Raw genomic sequence first — 18,888 nt, 5'->3', positions numbered from 1 at the left:
GAGCATGGCAGCACCCAGGCAGGCATGGTGCAGGGGGAGCTGAGTTCTACATGTTCACTCGAAGGAAGCCAGGAACAAACTCAGCATCCTAGGAGGAGCTAGGAGGAGGGTCTCCAAACCCACCCCCACAGTGACACACTTCCTCCAACAAGGCCGCACCTAATAGTGCCACTCCCTGGGCCAAGCATATGCAAACCATCACAATGACCCTGAGTCCAGTTAGTGTTGTTCATGTGTGTAAGGGGAGGGGTTTGAGACTGTCACTGAATAGCTCAGGCCAGCCTTAAACTTGTGATCCTCTTGCAGGGATCGTCTCCTGAATTCTGGCCACCATGGAATGCTGCTTACTGCCTTGCTTAAAGTATCTGGAACCACTTCCCAAGGGTGGGACGGCCCACAGTAGGCTGGGCCCTCACGTGGCAATCACGGAAATGTCCCATATGCCAGTGGGGGTGGTGCATACTTTTAATGCCAGCAACTCTGGGAGAGGCAGATCTCCAAGTCCAGCTTGGCCTATACAGGACAGCCAGGGCTAAACAGACAAAAAATGCTTCATAGGCCTGTCCACAGGCCACAGGTGGGGGCACTTTACTAATAAAGGTAATTTACTCATACTCTTCTGAAATGACAACAGCTTGTGTCAAGTTGACAAAAGGCTAGCCAGTACAAGCCCTTTCTATGCTAAGGTGGCCCTGGCTTGCTGCTTTTCTTGGGGAAGCATCTGGAACTTGGTCAGATGTTCCTTCTGTGACAGCTCTAGTTTTGCCTGCCGTCCTGTTATCATGGAGTGGTACGCACTCTGGCTCTTCAGCATTCATCAAACACACGAGAGACAGACTGTACTTCAGCAGGACGCATGTGGGGCCCTGCCCTCTGGAGTCACTCCTGCTTAGCTGTCATTTCACTCACACTGACACGGAGCACCCCGGTTCTGATTAGCAATGGGATCTTTCATTTCTATCATTTCATTTCTATAAAAGGACCTCCCTGGCTGGTCTGAATGTAGACATGTGAAAAACCACACAGAAATGAGTGGATACACATACCACATAAATGTTTTCTCTGGTCATTGTTGGCTGGTATCTGCCATGGAGACCGTGTTGGTCTCAGACTTGAAGCAGTGCATTGGCCCGAGTCTCCCAGATGCTTGGATTCTAAGTATACACCACGATGTCTTAGCTTCATGTGAAACGAAAGCTGGTTTGGGGAGATGGCTCATTTGGTTGAACGTTGCCTCCTAAGAGAACCTGATTTGTTCCCCGGAACCCAAGTTAAAATGCCAGGTGTAGGACTTGAGAGATGGCTTAGTGAAACAAAGTGCTTGCTGCTCTCAGAACACAGGAGTTTGGTTCCTAGCATCCACTTTAGAGAGATGGCTCCTGGCCTCCTGTGCCTTTAATCCCAACACTCCGGAAGCAGAGGCAGGCAGATCACTGGGCCTGAGGGCACACTGGTCTACCCAGTGAATTCTAGGACAGCCAGAACTATGCAGAGACGCCCTGTCTCAAGAAACTAGAAGAGTGCTTTCTGCTCTGCCACCTTCAGGACGCCCCCATCTCCCCAGGCCTTGGAATGGCAGGTAGCCGCAGGCCCAGGTTTTACACCTTGTTTTATGTAAGGGAAAGAAACCGTGGGCAGCTCTCCAAGGTGCTGATCTCTCGGCCATCCTGGGTCAGAGACCTTTCCTCAACAAGGGGCTCACAGGAGTGTGGATCTGGGAGTGTGCCCAGCTCTCTTCCTAGGAAAGCTGCAGACCCAGAGAAGCATGGCGGCACACAGAGAGAACTCAAGGGTGTTAGTAGTGTCTTTGTTCTTGCCTTTTTAAAGGCACTCTTTATAGTTAGTTCAGGTTGGCTCAGAATTGTGGCCTTCTTCCTGTCTCAGCCTCTAGTGCTGGGATTATGAGTGTGCACCACTTAGGCCTGACAGTATGTTTGATTTTGGTCTCACTGTATAGCCCTGGTTGGTCTGGAACTTGCTATGTAAGCCAAGCTGGCTTCTAGCTCAGAGATTCCCCTGCCTCTCTGCCTCCCATATAGCAATGTTTTTAGCATTCACTAAAACATCTCTTCCTCAGACTTGTTGAGCTCTGTGATGGGTTGGGTTGGGGCTCTGGGACCCTTCTCCCCAAAGCTGCTCTGGCCTCTATGGAAGCTATTTCTTCCTGTTTCTCCTCTCTACTTTCTGGCTTTCTCTGAAGTTGATCAGGTGGGATCCTTCAGTGGAACTGAGGCTTTTCTTCCAGGCTGACACTACTCAGAAAAACCTCTAGCCATCTTCAGGACCGCCAGGGCATCCTGGTATCTGACCTGTTCTTCACCAGTGTCTGCCCTGACTTCAAGGCTGGTTGAGTTCCCATCAGTTGTCACACTCAGGCAGCCCTCCCTGATATGGCGAGGCCACACAATGTCAGCAGAGGGGCCTCATACCTGCATCCTGTGGCTGGTGCTAGGGAGATATGGACAGGGACTGTTTCACTCTCTGGGTAGCTGGTGTGGGCGGGGGAGTCTCAGAGCTGGAAAGAACCAGAAAACATGGCTTTTGACCACTGAGCTTTGCTGTCAGGCTCTGCTTGTACCAGTACTTGGTGCTGGCTGCAGCTCCTTCAGGAAGTGTGCTTGCATGAGCTGCAGATCGTGGAGAAGGTCTCCATTTTCTGCTGTCAAAAACCAACATGCAGTCAAGCAGCAGCAGGCCCTGAGCAATGGCTTCCTGATAACCTGGGAGGAAGTCATGGTTAGCGTGAGCACTCTGCCTCAAGTGTTGCTCACTGAGAGCCAGAGCTGTTCTCCTAAACACTGCACTTCTTGGAATGTGCCTGCTGCTGTCGTACAGAGCTCTGGGGACCCAGAGCCATACCTAGGAGTATACAAACACGTGACACAACAGAGGTCAGCTTTGATTGCACAGCAATTTATTTCTAACTATCCAGTGATGTGGCCTGGGACACCCCTCCCCAATTCAGCGGTGGGGTGAGGGGAGCAGACAGGCAAGAGGAAAGCTCCCGAAGAGTGACAAGCTTCCCTCTAGCTCAGACCCCAGGCCCCTCCCAAAGCAGCAAAGGTCCCAGGGACCTTGAACCTGGCCTCCCTAAATCACAGCAGAAAACTAGGGCTTCCAAAACCCTCCACTGATAGAGAAGAAAGCAAGCAGGCTTGTGAGGAGAGCCTTCTGCCTCCCCTTGTGGAAGCAGTGCAGCTCTACCACTCACCGGCCTGTGTTGCATGGCTCTAAAACAGGGCCAGCCACTGCATATGACGGTGCCTGGGTGAGGGAGCATGGCACCTCCTCTGAAACTGGTGGACAGCTGGGAAGGCAGGATGCAGAAGCAGGGTCACCAGAAGGCTTCCTCCCCTGGGCTCTCACTGCCTCATGCTCCTATGTGCTTTCAGTTACCAGTCTGCTCTCGCTGCTTGGACACATGCCAGCAGAGAAAACAAGCTGCTATTTCTGAAGAGAATGGGGTGGACCCCGTCTCCACATGGCATCTTAGAAACCTGGTGGGTGGTAGACAGCTACTGGATCCTCCTGTTTGAGCCAGGAGCAGCCAACCTCTACCACATGTACCTACATAGCTAAGGGAGGAGGGGTCAGGCTAGCATCTGCTGGGTCCCTACCATGGGCACATGGACCTGGTAGCCCTTAGGGTGGGTTTTAAGAAGGCTCTCTGCTCAGTTTCTTGGCATCCACAGAAAGAAATCTGTACACCGAGCCCCTCAGCCTGTCAAGATGCTGGACAGGGCTGTTTGAAGGGACCCTGTGACCACAGCACTGCAGAAAGCGTTGTCACTGATTCCAAGACCTGGCTCATATGCGCTGCAGGGATGGACCACTGGGAGGTACAGCGTGTGGCCTGTACCTCTGTGGCCTGTACCACTGGCTAAAGTGCCAGATACCCAGGGGCATCCATGTCTCTCCCTACTCTGAAGTATTACCTTCTGTGTGCCCAGCTGGCCTGTCCCTTGGCCTAGACCTGAAACTCCAAGCACAACTGGGACGGCATCTTGTACCATTTACGCCTTCAAAACTGCACACAACGGCACTAGCAGGTCTGAGGATGTGATGGCAACAGTTTGTTTCTCAGGTAAAACATCTGAACAATGAAAAACAGCTAGCACTTTGCTCCCTGGCCAATGGCTTTGAAAGGCTGTGCAGTCTCCCAGGGTGCTCAGCCTATATCCTCCAGCAAGAGGCAGAGGTGCCTACTAGTTAGTGCACAGAGCTGGTGCTCTGGGAAGCTGGCTTCAGTCTCAGATAGAAATAGGAGGCCAAGAAATGTCCCAGGGACAGGAGACCTGGAGACAAGGGGCCAGCTGAACAGTGGCCTGACTCCATCTCAAAGACGGAGCCTGAGTTCTGAGAAAGAGAAGAACCCAGCCTGAGCGCAGCCCCTTTATCCCAAAAGTACACAGGGCCAGAGCAGCTCCAGATCCAGTGCTAAGGTGAGAGCCAAGGAAGAGGACTGTATGTACAGAAGCAAACTACATGCTTCCAACCTCACCCTCACCCAGTTCTGCAGCACAGTGAGGTGGCAGGGCCTTAGAGGCCTGGTTGACCTTCCCAACATCAGAACCACAGCACTTGAGGTCAGAACCACCTGTAACAAAGCCCACTGTGTCCCCATTGTGAGTCAGGATCATACACAACTAAGCCACCCAGAGTACAATGGGGGACTAGGGCCACATGGGTAATTGCCAAAGGGCCACGGATGGGCAGAGGACAGCAGTTATAAAAGGGCAGGTGAGGACATCAGGCAACAACCATTGCCTGTGGTATGATCCAGCACCTTATCCTGTGACATGCATGGGTGCGTATTTCTGTGGCCCAAAGTCACCGGAATCCAAGTGGCCAAAGTGGGGAGCACAGCCCTGGTGTCTTGGAGAGCTGGGGCCCCAGCATGGAGGGCAGAGCTCCAGAAATTGGTAAAAGACAAAGCTCGGCTCTGAAGAGCAGGTAGATGGAAAGAGTTTCACATTACAGGGTCTAGAAAGAGGCTACTGGGGAGACAGAGGGCAGAAATGAGAGATGAGATGGTGGGAGAGGAGACATGGAGGTGACTCCCACACTTGGGAAAGGTGCCCCCAAGGATCCTGTGCTTCCATTTTGTCTCTTCAGAGAACACTCCAAGCCCAGGCGATGGGCGAACACCTTTCCTGGAAGCCTACAGGCTGACCCCTGCCAGGCACCAGTGTAAACATCTGCATTGTGCCCACAGGACGGTGGGCCATAGCGGCCTTTCCAAAGGCAGGCTGGAAGTACCAGGCCTTCAGTCTTTCTCTTAGGGAGTGCAAGACACAGAACAGGGACTGTGAGGCTTCAGAGTCTCTTGGCCTTGGTACAGGTCGAAGTTGCTGCTGCCGACACCAAGGCACCTTGACAATTCAGAGACAATGGCAGATGTGCCCGCCAGCAGCTGCTCCAGAGGTGTGAGGAAGGCATGGCCCAGACAGGTGTGAGATGAGCAAGCAGCCTCCCAAAGTTTTCTCTGTGGCCTGGCAGAGAGGCAGGAGGAGGCTGGCGACTGCCATCCTCTACAGGCCCAGGAACAACACTGGCCTGGGTCTGTCTGGTTCCATGAGTCATAGAGGCCTATCACATTTCGGAAGCCAGCATGCTCCAGAGGCCTGAAGCTTCCTAGCTAGGACTAGCCCTTGACCTACCATCTTGTGTTCTGAGGAGGCTCTGGGAGGCACTGTGGGCTCAGAACAGCTCCTGCTCATCATCCTCAGAGCCCGATGGTCCCTGACGGACCTCCTCATACCATTTGTTGGTGAGGCTTTTCATCTGGATACGCCCGTGATGGAGGTCCTGGAGGAAGATATGTAAGAGGCTTGTCAGTGAGTCAGTGACAGACAGGGTCAGGTGACAAGAGGCTGGAGGTAACAGGAGTGTCTACTGACAGGTGAGGGGGCAGAGGGAGAAACGTGTCAGAAGCTGGGCCTCTGGAGTTAGATGTCGGCTCTGTGGCAGCTTTGCAGTTTGTTGCTCTGCATAAGGAGGGAACATGTTTTGCTGCTTGGCTGTTGAAGGACACCATGCTCAGAGGGTTGGAAGGTGCTGTGCTATCAGACACAGGTTGGAAGGAGAGAGAGAGCAGCCAGGAAGCCAAGAACCCCCCACCCCCCCAAGCAGGCAGGAGGATGACTCAGCATCAGAAGCCCATCCATCTCCCACAGTGTGCAGAGCAGGAAGAGCAGCAGGGCAGGGCTGCTTCCTGGCCACCAGCAGCTGCTCCCTTCCCACCCATGGCCACTGCAGGGCTGCAGGGAGGCAAGGGATCCCTCAGGTGCCCACCTCCTGTGTCAGCCGCCGTGTAAAGAAGGGGTTCAGATACTTGGCATCCAACCACATGAAGCCTTTGAGGTCCTGCTGTCTGATGTAGTGAGCTTCGTACTCCTCCTCAGTGAGCTCAGACAGGTGTTCTGACTCGATAGCATTTCCCTATGCAACAGAGCTGTCAGCATCAGCCAACACTTCCCTGGGAGCCCAGTCCGCCTTCCTCCCAGAATGCTACCCTAATACACACTGCTGTAGTACAGGTGATCACAGGCACAGACCTTTTTTTTTTGGTTCTTTTTTTCAGAGCTGGGGACCGAACCCAGGGCCTTGCGCTTCCTAGGTAAGCGCTCTACCACTGAGCTAAATCCCCAGCCCCACAGGCACAGACCTTTTGGGACCCTAAAGCCTACCCTAAGCAGGGTGGTCCAGTGACAACAAGACTGAACTTAAAAGTCTCTAAAGCTGCAAGGTCCTGCTGGCCTGGGCCTGCAATGCAGAGGAAAGTGGAGGAGGTGCCTGTCAGCCTCTGGGTTTGAGAAACCTGAAGATGGCATACGTTTCAGCCAAACCTACAATTTCTGCAACAACAGGTCAGGGGCAGGCTTCCGAATCTGCATATTTAACATGTTCCCAGTGCCACTACTGGTCTGGGAAGACCTGGGGAGACTGGGGGCAGGCTCTGCCTGGAGCCCTTCTTATGCCTCAGTGTTCTTCTCACCTGCAGCTCCCTGCACATTCCAACTGCCTTGGCCAAAACAGTGCATTAATTATCCCACCCACTGGACTGACTATCCCAGAGTGGCTATGGCCTTGGCCGGAATGTCGGTCCGCACAGGGCTCTCCTCTGTTAACTCCCAGCACTTGGGAGTGGGAGGGAACAAGACTGCAAAGGCAGCTGGAGCTACAACAGAGTCAAGTCCTGCTTAGGCTACAGAGTGACAGAGTGAGACCCATCTCAAAAAGCAAAATATGGGCTGGAAAGATGGCCCACTGGTTTGGAATGCTTGCTGCTTTTCCAGGACCTGAGTTCAGTTCCCAGCATCCATGTTAGGTGGCTCACAACTGCTTACAGTTCCAGTTCTGGAGGATCAAATGCTCTCTTCTTTTTGCATTCATGAGCACCCCACCCCATACACACACACCATGGCATGCACATACGCAGACACACGTGTGCTTTAAAAAGGTTGAAAATAAGGAAACAAAAACAAAAAACAGAGCACAACAGCACACCAAGCACAGGGCTCAGCTAGGAGAGCTGGGAAGACAGACCTCTAAACGTGAGGAGCACCTGCAGAACCCTGGACCATGGCCTCCCCAATCTTTTTTTTTTTTTTTTTTTTTTTTTTTTGGTTCTTTTTTTCGGAGCTGGGGACCGAACCCAGGGCCTTGCGCTTCCTAGGTAAGTGCTCTACCACTGAGCTAAATCCCCAGCCCCTGGCCTCCCCAATCTTAGATGGTACTTGGGTGACTGACCCTCAAACAGGAAGGGCAGTGCATCTCAGAAACGTAGGAAGGGTAGGGCGGAAAGGTGGATCAGGAGTCAGGGTTGTTACAGCACAAGAATTTGGTGGTCCCAGCCCAAGAGTAGGCTGGCTGCAGGAGGAGGCTCACAGGAAGTAGGGGTGGGCAGAGGCTACAGAAGGCTAAGCTTCCAATGTAGCCAGACCCTTTGTCCTTGAGGATGCCACCCTACTTACAGTCCTCAGTTACCACCATCCTCTTGGCCCTATCGAGTGTAAATGTACACTGAGGAATGCCATCATCTGAAAGCTCTGGGTCCCTGACCTGGGCTTCTGCCTCAGCTCCTGGCAGCAGAGGCCTCTCCTGGGAGTCTGGCATGGGACCAAGCTAGACTTCACCCTACCCCAAAGAGCCCTGCTTCAGAAACCAAGTCCTGCACCTACTCTCAGGCTGCACTGCTGGCCCTGAGGTAATCAAGTCCCAGCCGCCAGAAGCCTGGCCTGGCCTGGCCTCCAAGGCAGCCAGGCCACAGGGCCCGCAGCTCACTAACCATCTTCTCAGTCTTGCTGAGGTTCACATCTTTCTTGCTCCTTCGGCGAGCCCGGGCGTCCTCGATGTCCACGAGGCGGATGAGGGGCATGGTGCTGCCGCCCAGCAGCAGGATGGTGAAGAGCACAATGATGATGGTGGTGGTGCCTATGAGCTGGCGCTTCTCCATGGGCTCCAGACCCAGATGCAGGCTCAGCGCATAGGGAATGGCCCCTCGAAGACCTGGGAATGGCAAATGGGGATTCAGGGCCACACAAGGAAGGGAGGGAAAGAGAAGGAAGTGGCTCCAGGGTGGCTTCAGCTCAGCATCATTAACAGTGGGACCTGTATCTGATAGGAGTGGCCCAGGATTCCAGAGTAAGAGGCAGGGTGGCCAGGCTTAACTCTCTTGCATGTTCTGAATGGGCTGGTTCCAGACAAGATGACAAAGGCCATCCTGTGTAGCAGGTGTATTTGGGGACCCATCATCTGTCATGTAACAGCTTTGATGGCTGAGTCCTCCCTCAGTGCCCCAGGCCACCAGTTAGAGCTGCCTATCATAGAAACCTGCTTACCAGGTGTGCCACTCTCCTTGGCACACAAGCAGGGGTAGCTATTCTGCTTCTCCAAAGCCACAAGAGCCACAGGATATGGGACCAGGCACCTATAGGCTCAGTGTGCACACATGCCCAGCCAGTGCCAATGAAGGGAGCCAAGTATGCCAACCTACCATGCTGCTTCCCAAGAAGGGAGGGCAAGCCAGGTAGGCTGTAGGCCCCAGCCTAAGGAACCTACTGCAGCCCACAGCACCCAGAGACAGAGGAGTATGAAACTGGGTTCCAGAGAAGGGCTGTTCTGGAGAGCTGGATGGATAAAAAGGGCAGGTACAGAGGGAGGTGAGGTCAGACCCTAGGATGACACTGCAGTCAGTGGAAAGTTCTGGGTGGGAGACTGGGGAGCCCCAGGGGACAGTGTCTTCCATACACTGGTAACAACAGTGGGGAGGGGAAGCAGAAGCCCAGCAGCTACACTAAGCTGAGGGCTAATGCTGCAGAAGCCAGCACAGCAGAAGGGGGCAAAGTAGAGGAAATGAGAGCGGGGGAGGAGCTGGGGCTGGGGGAGGAGACTGTTTAAATGGTGGTAATCCAGCACTTTGGAGGCAGAGGCAAGGAAGATGGCTGCAAGTTCAAACCTAGTCTATACTGCAGGTTTCAGATCAACCGGACTGCTATGTTTGTGTGAGACAGGGTCCGGGTTAGACTCAAACCAGAAACCTTCTGCCATGTTCTCCCAAGTAGCTGGTGTTCTAGTTAAACACTAGTGAACATGGCTCACAGTTTTTTGTTTTTTGTTTTGTTTTTCTTTTTTTTTGGAGCTGGGGACCGAACTCAGGGCCTTGCGCGCTCTACCACTGAGCTAAATCCCCAACCCCTCACAGTTTTTACAAAAAGGTTTTTTGATGAAAAAGTATGAAGCAAGTGGAGTGGACATTATAAAGGTGATGCTAGAGTTCAGCTCACATGGAAATACTTCAAATATATTCATTTATTTTAATTTAATTTTTTTGAGACAGGGTCTCACTATATAGCTCTGGCTGGCCTGGAACTCACTATGAAGAGCAAGTTGGTCTTGAACTCACAGAGCTCTGTCTGTCTCTCCTGGGATCCAAGGCCTGTGCCAGCATACCTGGCTAATGAAACTTAAATAGGAGACATATGGAAAGTTAAAGATCCTAAGGGACAAAGGGCAGTGCTGGCACACACCTTTAATCCCAATACTTAGGAGGCAGATCTCTGAGTTCAAGGCTAGCCTGGTCTACAAAATGAGTTTTAGGGTAGCCAGAACTGTTACATAGAGAAGGAGCCTGCAATGCTCAGCTTCAGCAATGAGGACTCTGTAGCAGAAGGAGAAGTAACCTGCCTTTCATGAGGGATGGTGACAGCTGGGTCAAGGGGCCAAGTACCAAAGTGCCTGCCTAGCATAAGGAGGCCCTGGGGCAAGTCCCCATCCGTAGAACCATACCACATCATGCCTCTCCATACTAACCACACCACACACACTCAGGTCCACCAAGGGTCCTTGCTAAAAGACCACCCACTCCATGGTGCTATGGTGAGGGTGCCGTATGGTACCACTTTTTTTTTTCTTTTCTTTTTTTCGGAGCTGGGGACTGAACCCAGGGCCTTGCTTGCACTTGCTAGGCAAGCACTCTACCACTGAGCTAAATCCCCAACCCCATGGTACCACTTTTTAAGAGCCAGGCCCACCCACCCTGGCTGCCACTCACCACTGAACCACATGATGAACATCATCTTGGGGGTGATTTTGTGATCCCGGAAGAAGTTCAGCAGGTAAGACAGAGGAAAGATGTTGACAGCTCTGCCGAACAGAACCAGCACCTGCCAAGGTCAACATGCCCAATGTAGGTGGTGTCTTCAAGCTAACACCAGTGTCTAAGGCAGCCTTGCCCTCAGTCGTATAGAGGCACAAGAGGCAGAAGTTCATATGTGTGCTGCCCTGGCTCTGCCCGGATGAGGCTTTGGAGAGAAGAGACTAGCAAGCTTTAGTCACACAGCCCCAAAACAAAGGTGAGCATCAACAAAGCTCCCAGCAGTGCCTAGAGGTGAGCTAAGGGACAACCAAGACTCCATACTGGGGTGGCTCATTTTGCACTGTAGAGTCAGAGGTAAGGGCACACAGGCACCTCTGTCTCTGATGTGGGGGCTGGCTCCTCAGAGCAAGTAGGGTGGGCTGTGTGAGGTCTGCCTGGGAGCACACAGGTGGCTCAGGTCCTAGGCCTGCTTCAAGGCAAAGCCTCTGCCAAGGACTTTTAAGCTTTGATCACTACAGCTCCATGAAATGGGGAGGTCCTGGGTGGAGCCCTGAATTACAGCCTACAACTCAAACCAGCGCAACTCTGTATGCAAGGTCTCCCAAGTTCCCCGAACCTGCACTCCCAGGACAGACTGACAGGCGAGCTGCTCTGCAGAAGTGGGGATGGAGATAGGACACAAGAGACAGGGACCTAGGCTATTCTTGAACACAGCATATAGTTAAAACCTTTCACTGTCTTTGGAGACAGGGTCTCACTGTGTAGCCCTGACTGGTCTGAAACTTGTAACATAGACCAGGGTGGCCTTGGACTCACAGAGGCCTGCCTGCCTCTGCCTCCTGAGGGCTGGGGTTAAAGACATGTGCCAACACCACTCAGCTGTTCTTAAATTCTTTGATCCTCCTGCCTCCATCCCCCAAGTGCTGGGATATGGGCATCACTGCCCTGCCCTGGCTAAAACCACTATTTAAAGGAGACCGCCATTCAGGGACACTGAAAATGTAACACGCTGAGAACCTTATGTCTGAGATCTTCAACACAAAAAAAAATTTCAACAGAAGCATGTTTCTGTAGCTGTTGACTCTGAACAGTTACAAAATGATTCTAAACCATGTAGTTACTATGTTAAGCCATTCAATGAGAGAAATAAGAAAAAATACTTACTATGCACCAGATGACAAAGGAAATTTCAAACTTGTGAGGGAAACTAAAAATGGAGAGGCCAAGAAATGCAAACACACATGTTTCTGAAAGAAACCAAAGAACAGATCAGTCATCCCAGTTCTTCTTACAATTCAGTAGGAACACTGTGTCAGACTCTGTACTTAGTCTTTCGGGGTGGGAGTGGGGAGTGGATGTAGAGGTAGGGTCTTGCTGTTTGGCCCAGGCTGGCCTTGAATGCAGTATGAGTGCAGGGATTGCTGGTGTGAGCCACCACAGCTGGCTTCTTTCTTACTACAACACAGGCAATGGTCCTTGCTACTGAGGATTTCACAAAAGAATGAGTTAACTGTCAGATACTATAAGCAGGTAACCAACCAAGCTCCCACCATGTATTTACTGAACACTCATCAGCCAGGATCCTATAGGGCAGCAAAGTGGCAGAAATTGAGAGAATGTGACTGTGGGGCCACATGACAGATGAGAAAGGGGCATGTTAGGTAACATCCTCCCAGTAGGTTCGAGAGGAAGCTAACTCACAGAACTTGCAGGGAGGCCCACTCTGAGGCTCGGCTGCACTTGGTGTGCTGAAAACAGCACCTCTCAGGTTCCTAGGCTCCTGCCATGGTGGTACACACCCCTTTAATCCCAACACTTAGAAGGGAGATCTGCATGTTTGTGAGTTCAAGGCCAGCCTGGTCTACAAAAACAAGTCCAGGACAGCCAGGCTACACAGAGAAACCTTGTCTCAATAAACAAACAAAACAAAAACAAAAGAAACCAAAAAGAAAACAAAAGCAACTTTCCAGGCTCCTGATTAAACCATCTCCCCCGACACATACACAAGAGCCCAACACCCAGGAGACAGGGATGGTGAGGCCGTTTACCCTGGCTCAGCAGCGTCTGCAGAGTCTGCTGTGTATCCTTCTGTGTGGCCCACAGCCGGGCAGGGTGCTCACCCATCTTTACCCTGCCTGAGATGCCTTCCTATTCGATACTGACTTCTACATCCATGCACCTAGGCCTATTTCCTTTCCCTGGCAGTAAGAACGTATGGGTGGCTTAACCCAACCTCTCAGGGTGGCCATAGGCTGCTTCTGGCAATGCAGCTTACGTCACAACAGCCTAGTGCACTAGCTAAACTTCTCTTGGTGGAAATGGTCAGGAGAAAGTACATGCCTGATGAATTCCATGGAGGGTCTGACAGAGCTTCAGGACAGGGCATGCGTGTGCCCAGCATGTAAAGCTGGTCTGGGTGCAGAGCAGAAGCTGAGGAGTGTGCTGTTCTCTGCTCCCTGCCCTGTGAGGGTCAGGCCAAGTCAGAACCTTAGGCTGAGGCTTTCAGGTAAGAGCTGTGGGTCAAATGGCTACCAGGCACTAGAAGGCTGTCTTCTAGCTTGCTCCTTGGCCATGGGCTCCCTAATCTCTATTTACCCAGCCTCCCACGGCCAGCCCTACCATCCTGGCTCCAAAGTCAAACAGGGCTCCTCAACACCAGGGGATGCTGAGGCTGCAACCGAGGCCTAGCCCTGAGATAGAGTGAGTGAATGAGGCGGAGAGAGTGTGTGTGAGTGTGTATAGGAATGGCTAAAGGTGGCATGCTTCCCTTCGGGTATGAACAGGAGTGGGGTCAGGGAAAGATGTGGGGGAAGCTCTCCAGCTGCTGCTGTTGAACAGAAAGACCTCATGTTTAGCCTAGGGAAACTTGGCTCGGAGTCCTCTCGGTGCTAGGACATCCTCCCTTACAAACTCACAGTGCCCCTAGCTGGAAAGCCTTGGGCTCACAAAGCTCTTGAAACTCCACCCTAAGAGTCCAGGACTTATGGTGGGGTCATCCACCCTTCCTCAGTATCATTTCCTAGGAACATGTGTGTGCACTGTCACATCATACATCCAGAACGCTCTACAGCATCTCAATTCTGACCATAATCTACAGTCATCAGATGTTCATGTCTTTTATGGAATCACAAAGCCGGAGGAGCCAGCCCTGGAGGTAGGAGCACAGTAATGGCCGGGCTTGGAGGGCTTCTGTGCCCTGCTGCCAGGGAGAAATCCTAGCCTCACCCAGGCAGGCAGGCAGGATCCCAGCTTGTGTGGCTACTCAGAGGTGGGACTCACCACACAGGAAGGCCACAGTCCGGAGGGTCTGCTGCATGAGGATCTGAGTGACTGGGGAGAGGTTATGATGTGTGTAGTGTGACATCACGATGCCAGAAAACAGGATCGCCATGATGCCTGGAGAGAGGCAGAGGGCAGACATGACACAGAGCACGGGCAGATGTGCAAACCAAACAACACTCAGCCCAGATTCCCCATATCCCAAATACATTAGGGGCTTAAGAAAATGGGAGGGTCCGCAAAGATGATTCAGAGGGAAAGAACACTGGCTGCTCTTCCAGAGGAACCATGTTTGGTTCCCAGCACCTACAAGGCAGCTTTCTACTATATATAATAAATTCCAGGGGATTCGATATCCTCTTCTGGCATCCATGAGTGCCAGGTATGCAGTATACAAGATTATAGATAATATAGACATATATACATGTGTGTGTGTGTGTGTGTGTATGTATGTATGTATGTATGCATGTATGTTACATATTCAGGCAAAACACCCTACACACACACACACACACACACACACACACGTAAAAAGGAAAAAGCACAGAAGGAGGTGGGTGCAGCTCGAAGTTGGTAGTTGACCATTTGTTTGCCTAACAAGCAAGGAGCCCCGCACCCCCCTCTGAAGAGCAGGAGCCGATGCAATGCACATGCACTCGTAATCCCAAGTGTCAGAAGATGAAAGTTTGAGGACAACCAGCGCTCTGAAACTCTGCCTCAAACATACGGAGACAAAGAAAGTGAGGAAGAAGGGTGGAGAAGGAAGAGATGGGGGCAGGGGAGGGAGGGAGAGAGGTGACTGGGAGTGGAGGCAAATACACAGTCCTGAGGACTTCTAGAAGCTACAGAATAGCCAGGTGTCTTCCCTCAGCTGTAGCTGGTACAATCCTGACCCCCACAACAGCCAGAGGAATGGAAGATGAGCCGTGTGAACTAACAGCTCCATAGCTGTAAGCATCACTGGATACTTAGCCTTAGCTTAAAGGTTAGATGAGAAGCTGGCACTGTATCCACAGGGGAAAAGTCCCCAAACCCGGGTGTGATGAGTAGGGGGGGCCATCTGACGGACCTTTAAAATACTCTCATTTTAATTTCCCCATAGTCACCAGTTACTGTTCTCAGATACAGAGTGACCTATTATCCAGGACTGCTTCTCCCATGGCTCAGCCATCTGTGTGCTCTCAGAGGACTGCTCCTCTAGCTGTGCCCGCCTGGCATGCTCCCCTTTGCTACTTGGAGGCTCTACATAGGTTCTTTTATCAGAGCCGCATCTAGGCAGAAGCAGCTGAGGTTTTTTTAAAAGCCACTGCACAAGATGCAACACACATAAACTGAAAATCAAACTTTGTGAGTCAAGTTCCAACATTACAATTCACTTCCATCACTGTGGGGAGAGACGGTTTAATTGGCAGACTACACCTGTGCAAAGGGAGTGTCACACACTAGCTTCTGAGATGACGCAAATCAGGCCACCTGCTCTGTGAAATCCCCACCAGGCTCTGCCGTGCACATGACAGAAGGACTGGAGTGTTCTACCCCCAATACCCCAGGAAGGAGCACTTTCCTTTACTCTTCATCTTGCCTACAAAAGGGGACAGACAAGAAGATACTCCAGAAAAGATGGCCAGGGGAAGAGGCAGGGTGGGCCCCAGACCCTCAGATCCCTGTGGATGGCAGACAAGAGACTCCTGTGGGAGTCCCAGCACTCATGCCTCCACCTGTTCTTAACATCTTGGTAAGGCCCTACAGCCATCAAAGGGCGACCCCAGGAGGCTGGGAAGATGGCTCCATGGTTAAGAGGACTTGTTGCTCTTGTAAAGGACCTAGGATTGTGTTAAGGGACAGATGACTCCATTGTAATCTTGTCAATTACACACTGTAGACTGTTTCCATTTTATAGCCATAACTAACCATAAAATGTTTCATGGTATGTTAACTGTCTGACCATAAACCCATAACATGTACCTTTTTTATGATGGTAAGATAACTGAAAAATTCTGCTTTTTAGCTCCTGGATCTTGACACCATGACATTTGAGTCCTAGCACCAACACGGTGGCTAACAACCGTATACAGCTCACAGGCACTCATGTGGTACACGATCATTCACAGAAAATACGTCTAACCAGGCATGGTGGCAAGTACCTTTCGTCCCAGCACTTGGGAGACAGAGGCAGATGGATCTGTGTTGAGTTTCAGGACAGTCAGAGCTACACCATACAAACCCTGTTCTCAAAACATAAAACAACAAAAAATCTTAAAAAAAAAATTTACAAAAAAGTGTCAGCAGACAAAGTAGCTCTGGTGATACATGTTGAACACACTCAAGGCCCTGGCCTGAGCCCTGGGCCCCTTCCCCAGTTCTGTACAGCAGCCCCCAGCAAGAAGCACCCATGGACTAGGAGGGAGGGAGGGTGTAGTAGGGAGTGGTCTTGGGCTTCAACAAGAACCATCAACGCTTGTCATCTTGATACAGGGTTAACCAGAGAGTCCCAAGCTACAATGCAATCATCAGGCAGACCACCACTGAGCCACCCTACAAAGACAGAGGTATTGGCAGGAGGGCCTGTAAATACTTGCTCTGGAGACCAGAGGCTCAGGAGGCACCTGAGCCTGACACTGCAGTGTGGACATTCTTGCAGTCTGTCCCAGGCAATGCTGCTCAAATCCAGCAGGGGGCAGTGTGGCCAAAGGGGTCTAGATGGCCAAGGTGCACTGGCCAGGGGGTAAGAAACTGGAGAACACTGGATGTAGCAGTGACCCTCAGGGCCAATGCACTGCTCTTCCTTAGGTTGCTGCAGCCCTGTAGGGCTGGCCCAACTCCACTTCTGAGATGATGGGAATCTGTTTCTTACCAAAAATTTTCTAAACTTCTGAGAGCGAGTGATGCGAAGGGTTCCATTCTGCATGGAACCCAGAGGCTTTGCCATGGGCCAAGGAAAGTATGGGCGCTTGGCCAGTTCTGGGGCCACAGGAGAGCCCAGATGAGCACTCCACGAGACTCCATGGTGCCTCTCCACACAGGCTACCACCCTATCTTGACACAAAGAATACCTCACCTACTGTAACACCACCTGTATACAAAGACATCAAAGGGAGGAAATGGTGCAACTGGGGCTCACTTTTGGGAGGATACATGGATTAGCTAAACACAAAAAAAATACCTGAAATTTTTTTAAAAGTTCTTTTTAATGTATATGCCCATGATCTGCTAAAACCAGACGAACTGGCCGTTTTTGTTTTTGTTTTTCTTTCTGATTTCAAGACAGGATTTCTGGGCTGGAGAGATGGCTCAGCGGTTAAGAGCACCCGACTACTCTTCCAGAGGTCCTGAGTTCAATTCCCAGCAACCACATGGTGGCTCACAACCATCTGTAAAGAGATCCGATGCCCTCTTCTGGTGTGTCTGAAGACAGCTACAGTGCACTTATATATAATAAATGAATAAAAAAAAAAAAAAAAAAAAGACAGGATTTCTCTGTGTAGCCCTGGCTGTCCTGGAACTCACAGAGATTCTCCTGCCTCTGCCTCCCAAATGCTGGGATTAAAGGCGTGATCCCTGCTCACCCCTCAACCCCAGCAGAATTGGTCACTGTCAAGCACTCAGCAGTTACTAACATAGTAAAACTGGTCTGTCACCTCAATCCTAAGTACTCACCCACACAAAGGAAAACATTTGTGAACGTTTACAAGCCAAAGGTAGAAAACCCTCCTCAGCCCTGGACGGTGAGATGGTAGTGCTTCCTGCCACCACTGTCAGACAGAATCAGGCACCAATCACTAATCACTGTATGTCACATGACTTCATCTAGTGACATCTGGAAAGAACCGTTAATAATGTAGCTCCCGTTGAACAAAGATGACACATTATGGGGGCAAGGCCCCCTCTCCAGCCTGCCAGGAGCATATGACTGCACACACCTGTCACAACTCAGCAGAATTCCACACATAGATGACTGCAGGGATGTGGGCCCACTGCAGTTTAAAGGAGAAGCCTCCCCATAGCAGAGCCCAGTCTGTGTGGTGCTTCTCCTCAATGGGTCCTACATGGATAACCCTTACCTAAGGCTGAGGAGCTGCTGTCAAAAAGAGCCCTCCCTGGGGCTGGGGATTTAGCTCAGTGGTAGAGCGCTTGCCTAGGAAGCGCAAGGCCCTGGGTTCGGTCTCCAGCTCCGAAAAAAAGAACCAAAAAAAAAAAAAAAAAAAAAGAAGAGCCCTCCCTGCTCAGCTCTACCTGTACATGGGGACAAGGCACGAGGCTTCCTCCCGACCTGCAGAGCCTCCCCATCCAGACTGGTGCCCTTATAACTTGACACACAGCAGCCACAGGATCCACACCACTTGGGACAAAAAGCTCACAGAAAGGGGCTGCTGACTGAGTTCGAAGCATAGACGGTGCTAGGAGCCAGGCTTGGTGGACAGCCCCTCCTCCTCCAGCTGGGGCAAGGATGGCTGTAGCTGGGAGTCCAGAAAGCCAGGGTCTGAATCTCACCACCTCTCTAGCTGCCTGACAACTTTGAATAAGGAGTCAGCTGGGTGCCACTCCAGGGGATGTCAAGGTTAAGCCTGTGGGACTGACAGATAAGGGACTGCATGTCTGACATCTCAGCTAAGGAGGCAGAGGCAGGAGATTTCAAGCTCAAGGCTAGCCTGGGCCATGTAGTAAAACTCCCATCTTGAAAATCAAAACAAACAACACATTTTACTGTGTCTAAGAAGCCCCACTATATTAAGGAGCAGCCACATTTTGCAGTGTATGGTTTCATGGGAAGCTGCTGGAGGGAGTTGCGTCAAGCAGGTTCTGAACGTTGGTTCAAGAGTCAATACATAACGGTTCCAATTCCAGCTAGGGAGCAGCACATGTGTCTTTGTTTGGCTTCTGTGCTGTGTACACTGTGCACATCCATGAGGGTGCATGCACATGTATACTGTGTGTGCATGTGGAGGCTGACATCAGGTGTCTCCTCTATTGATCTCATTTTTAAGGCAAGGTCTCTCTCACTGGCCTGC

General features: G+C 51.4%; 1 protein-coding gene and 1 long non-coding RNA gene across 11 annotated transcripts in view; one reads left to right on the top strand and one right to left on the bottom strand.

Annotated features, from left to right (window-relative positions):
- Positions 1-2,892: 2,892 nt before the first annotated feature.
- Slc9a8 (solute carrier family 9 member A8) overlaps positions 2,893-18,888 on the bottom strand; it is a 57,853-nt gene continuing 41,857 nt past the window's right edge. For 7 of the 10 annotated variants that reach the window (XM_063283885.1, XM_063283884.1, XM_006235645.5 and 4 more), the window contains 6 exons: positions 13,880-13,996; positions 11,765-11,847; positions 10,556-10,667; positions 8,291-8,511; positions 6,295-6,441; positions 2,893-5,808 (listed from right to left, as the gene is read on the bottom strand). In XM_063283885.1, coding sequence (XP_063139955.1) covers positions 5,701-5,808; positions 6,295-6,441; positions 8,291-8,511; positions 10,556-10,667; positions 11,765-11,847; positions 13,880-13,996 — 788 coding nt within the window. In that variant the 3' untranslated portion in view covers positions 2,893-5,700. Of the gene's footprint in view, positions 5,809-6,294; positions 6,442-8,290; positions 8,512-10,555; positions 10,668-11,764; positions 11,848-13,879; positions 13,997-18,888 lie in introns of those variants that run through there. The other 3 variants (NM_001025281.2, XM_017591797.3, XM_063283887.1) reach the window with 3 other exon arrangements.
- Positions 6,441-18,485, top strand: LOC134486208 (uncharacterized). The gene is made up of 2 exons (XR_010065051.1): positions 6,441-6,869; positions 17,144-18,485. It is a non-coding gene; the product is annotated as an uncharacterized LOC134486208 (long non-coding RNA).

This window comes from Rattus norvegicus, chromosome 3 (assembly GCF_036323735.1).
Source record: "Rattus norvegicus strain BN/NHsdMcwi chromosome 3, GRCr8, whole genome shotgun sequence".
Taxonomy (NCBI): Eukaryota; Metazoa; Chordata; class Mammalia; order Rodentia; family Muridae; genus Rattus; species Rattus norvegicus.
This window is presented reverse-complemented; position numbering and strand designations above follow the sequence as displayed.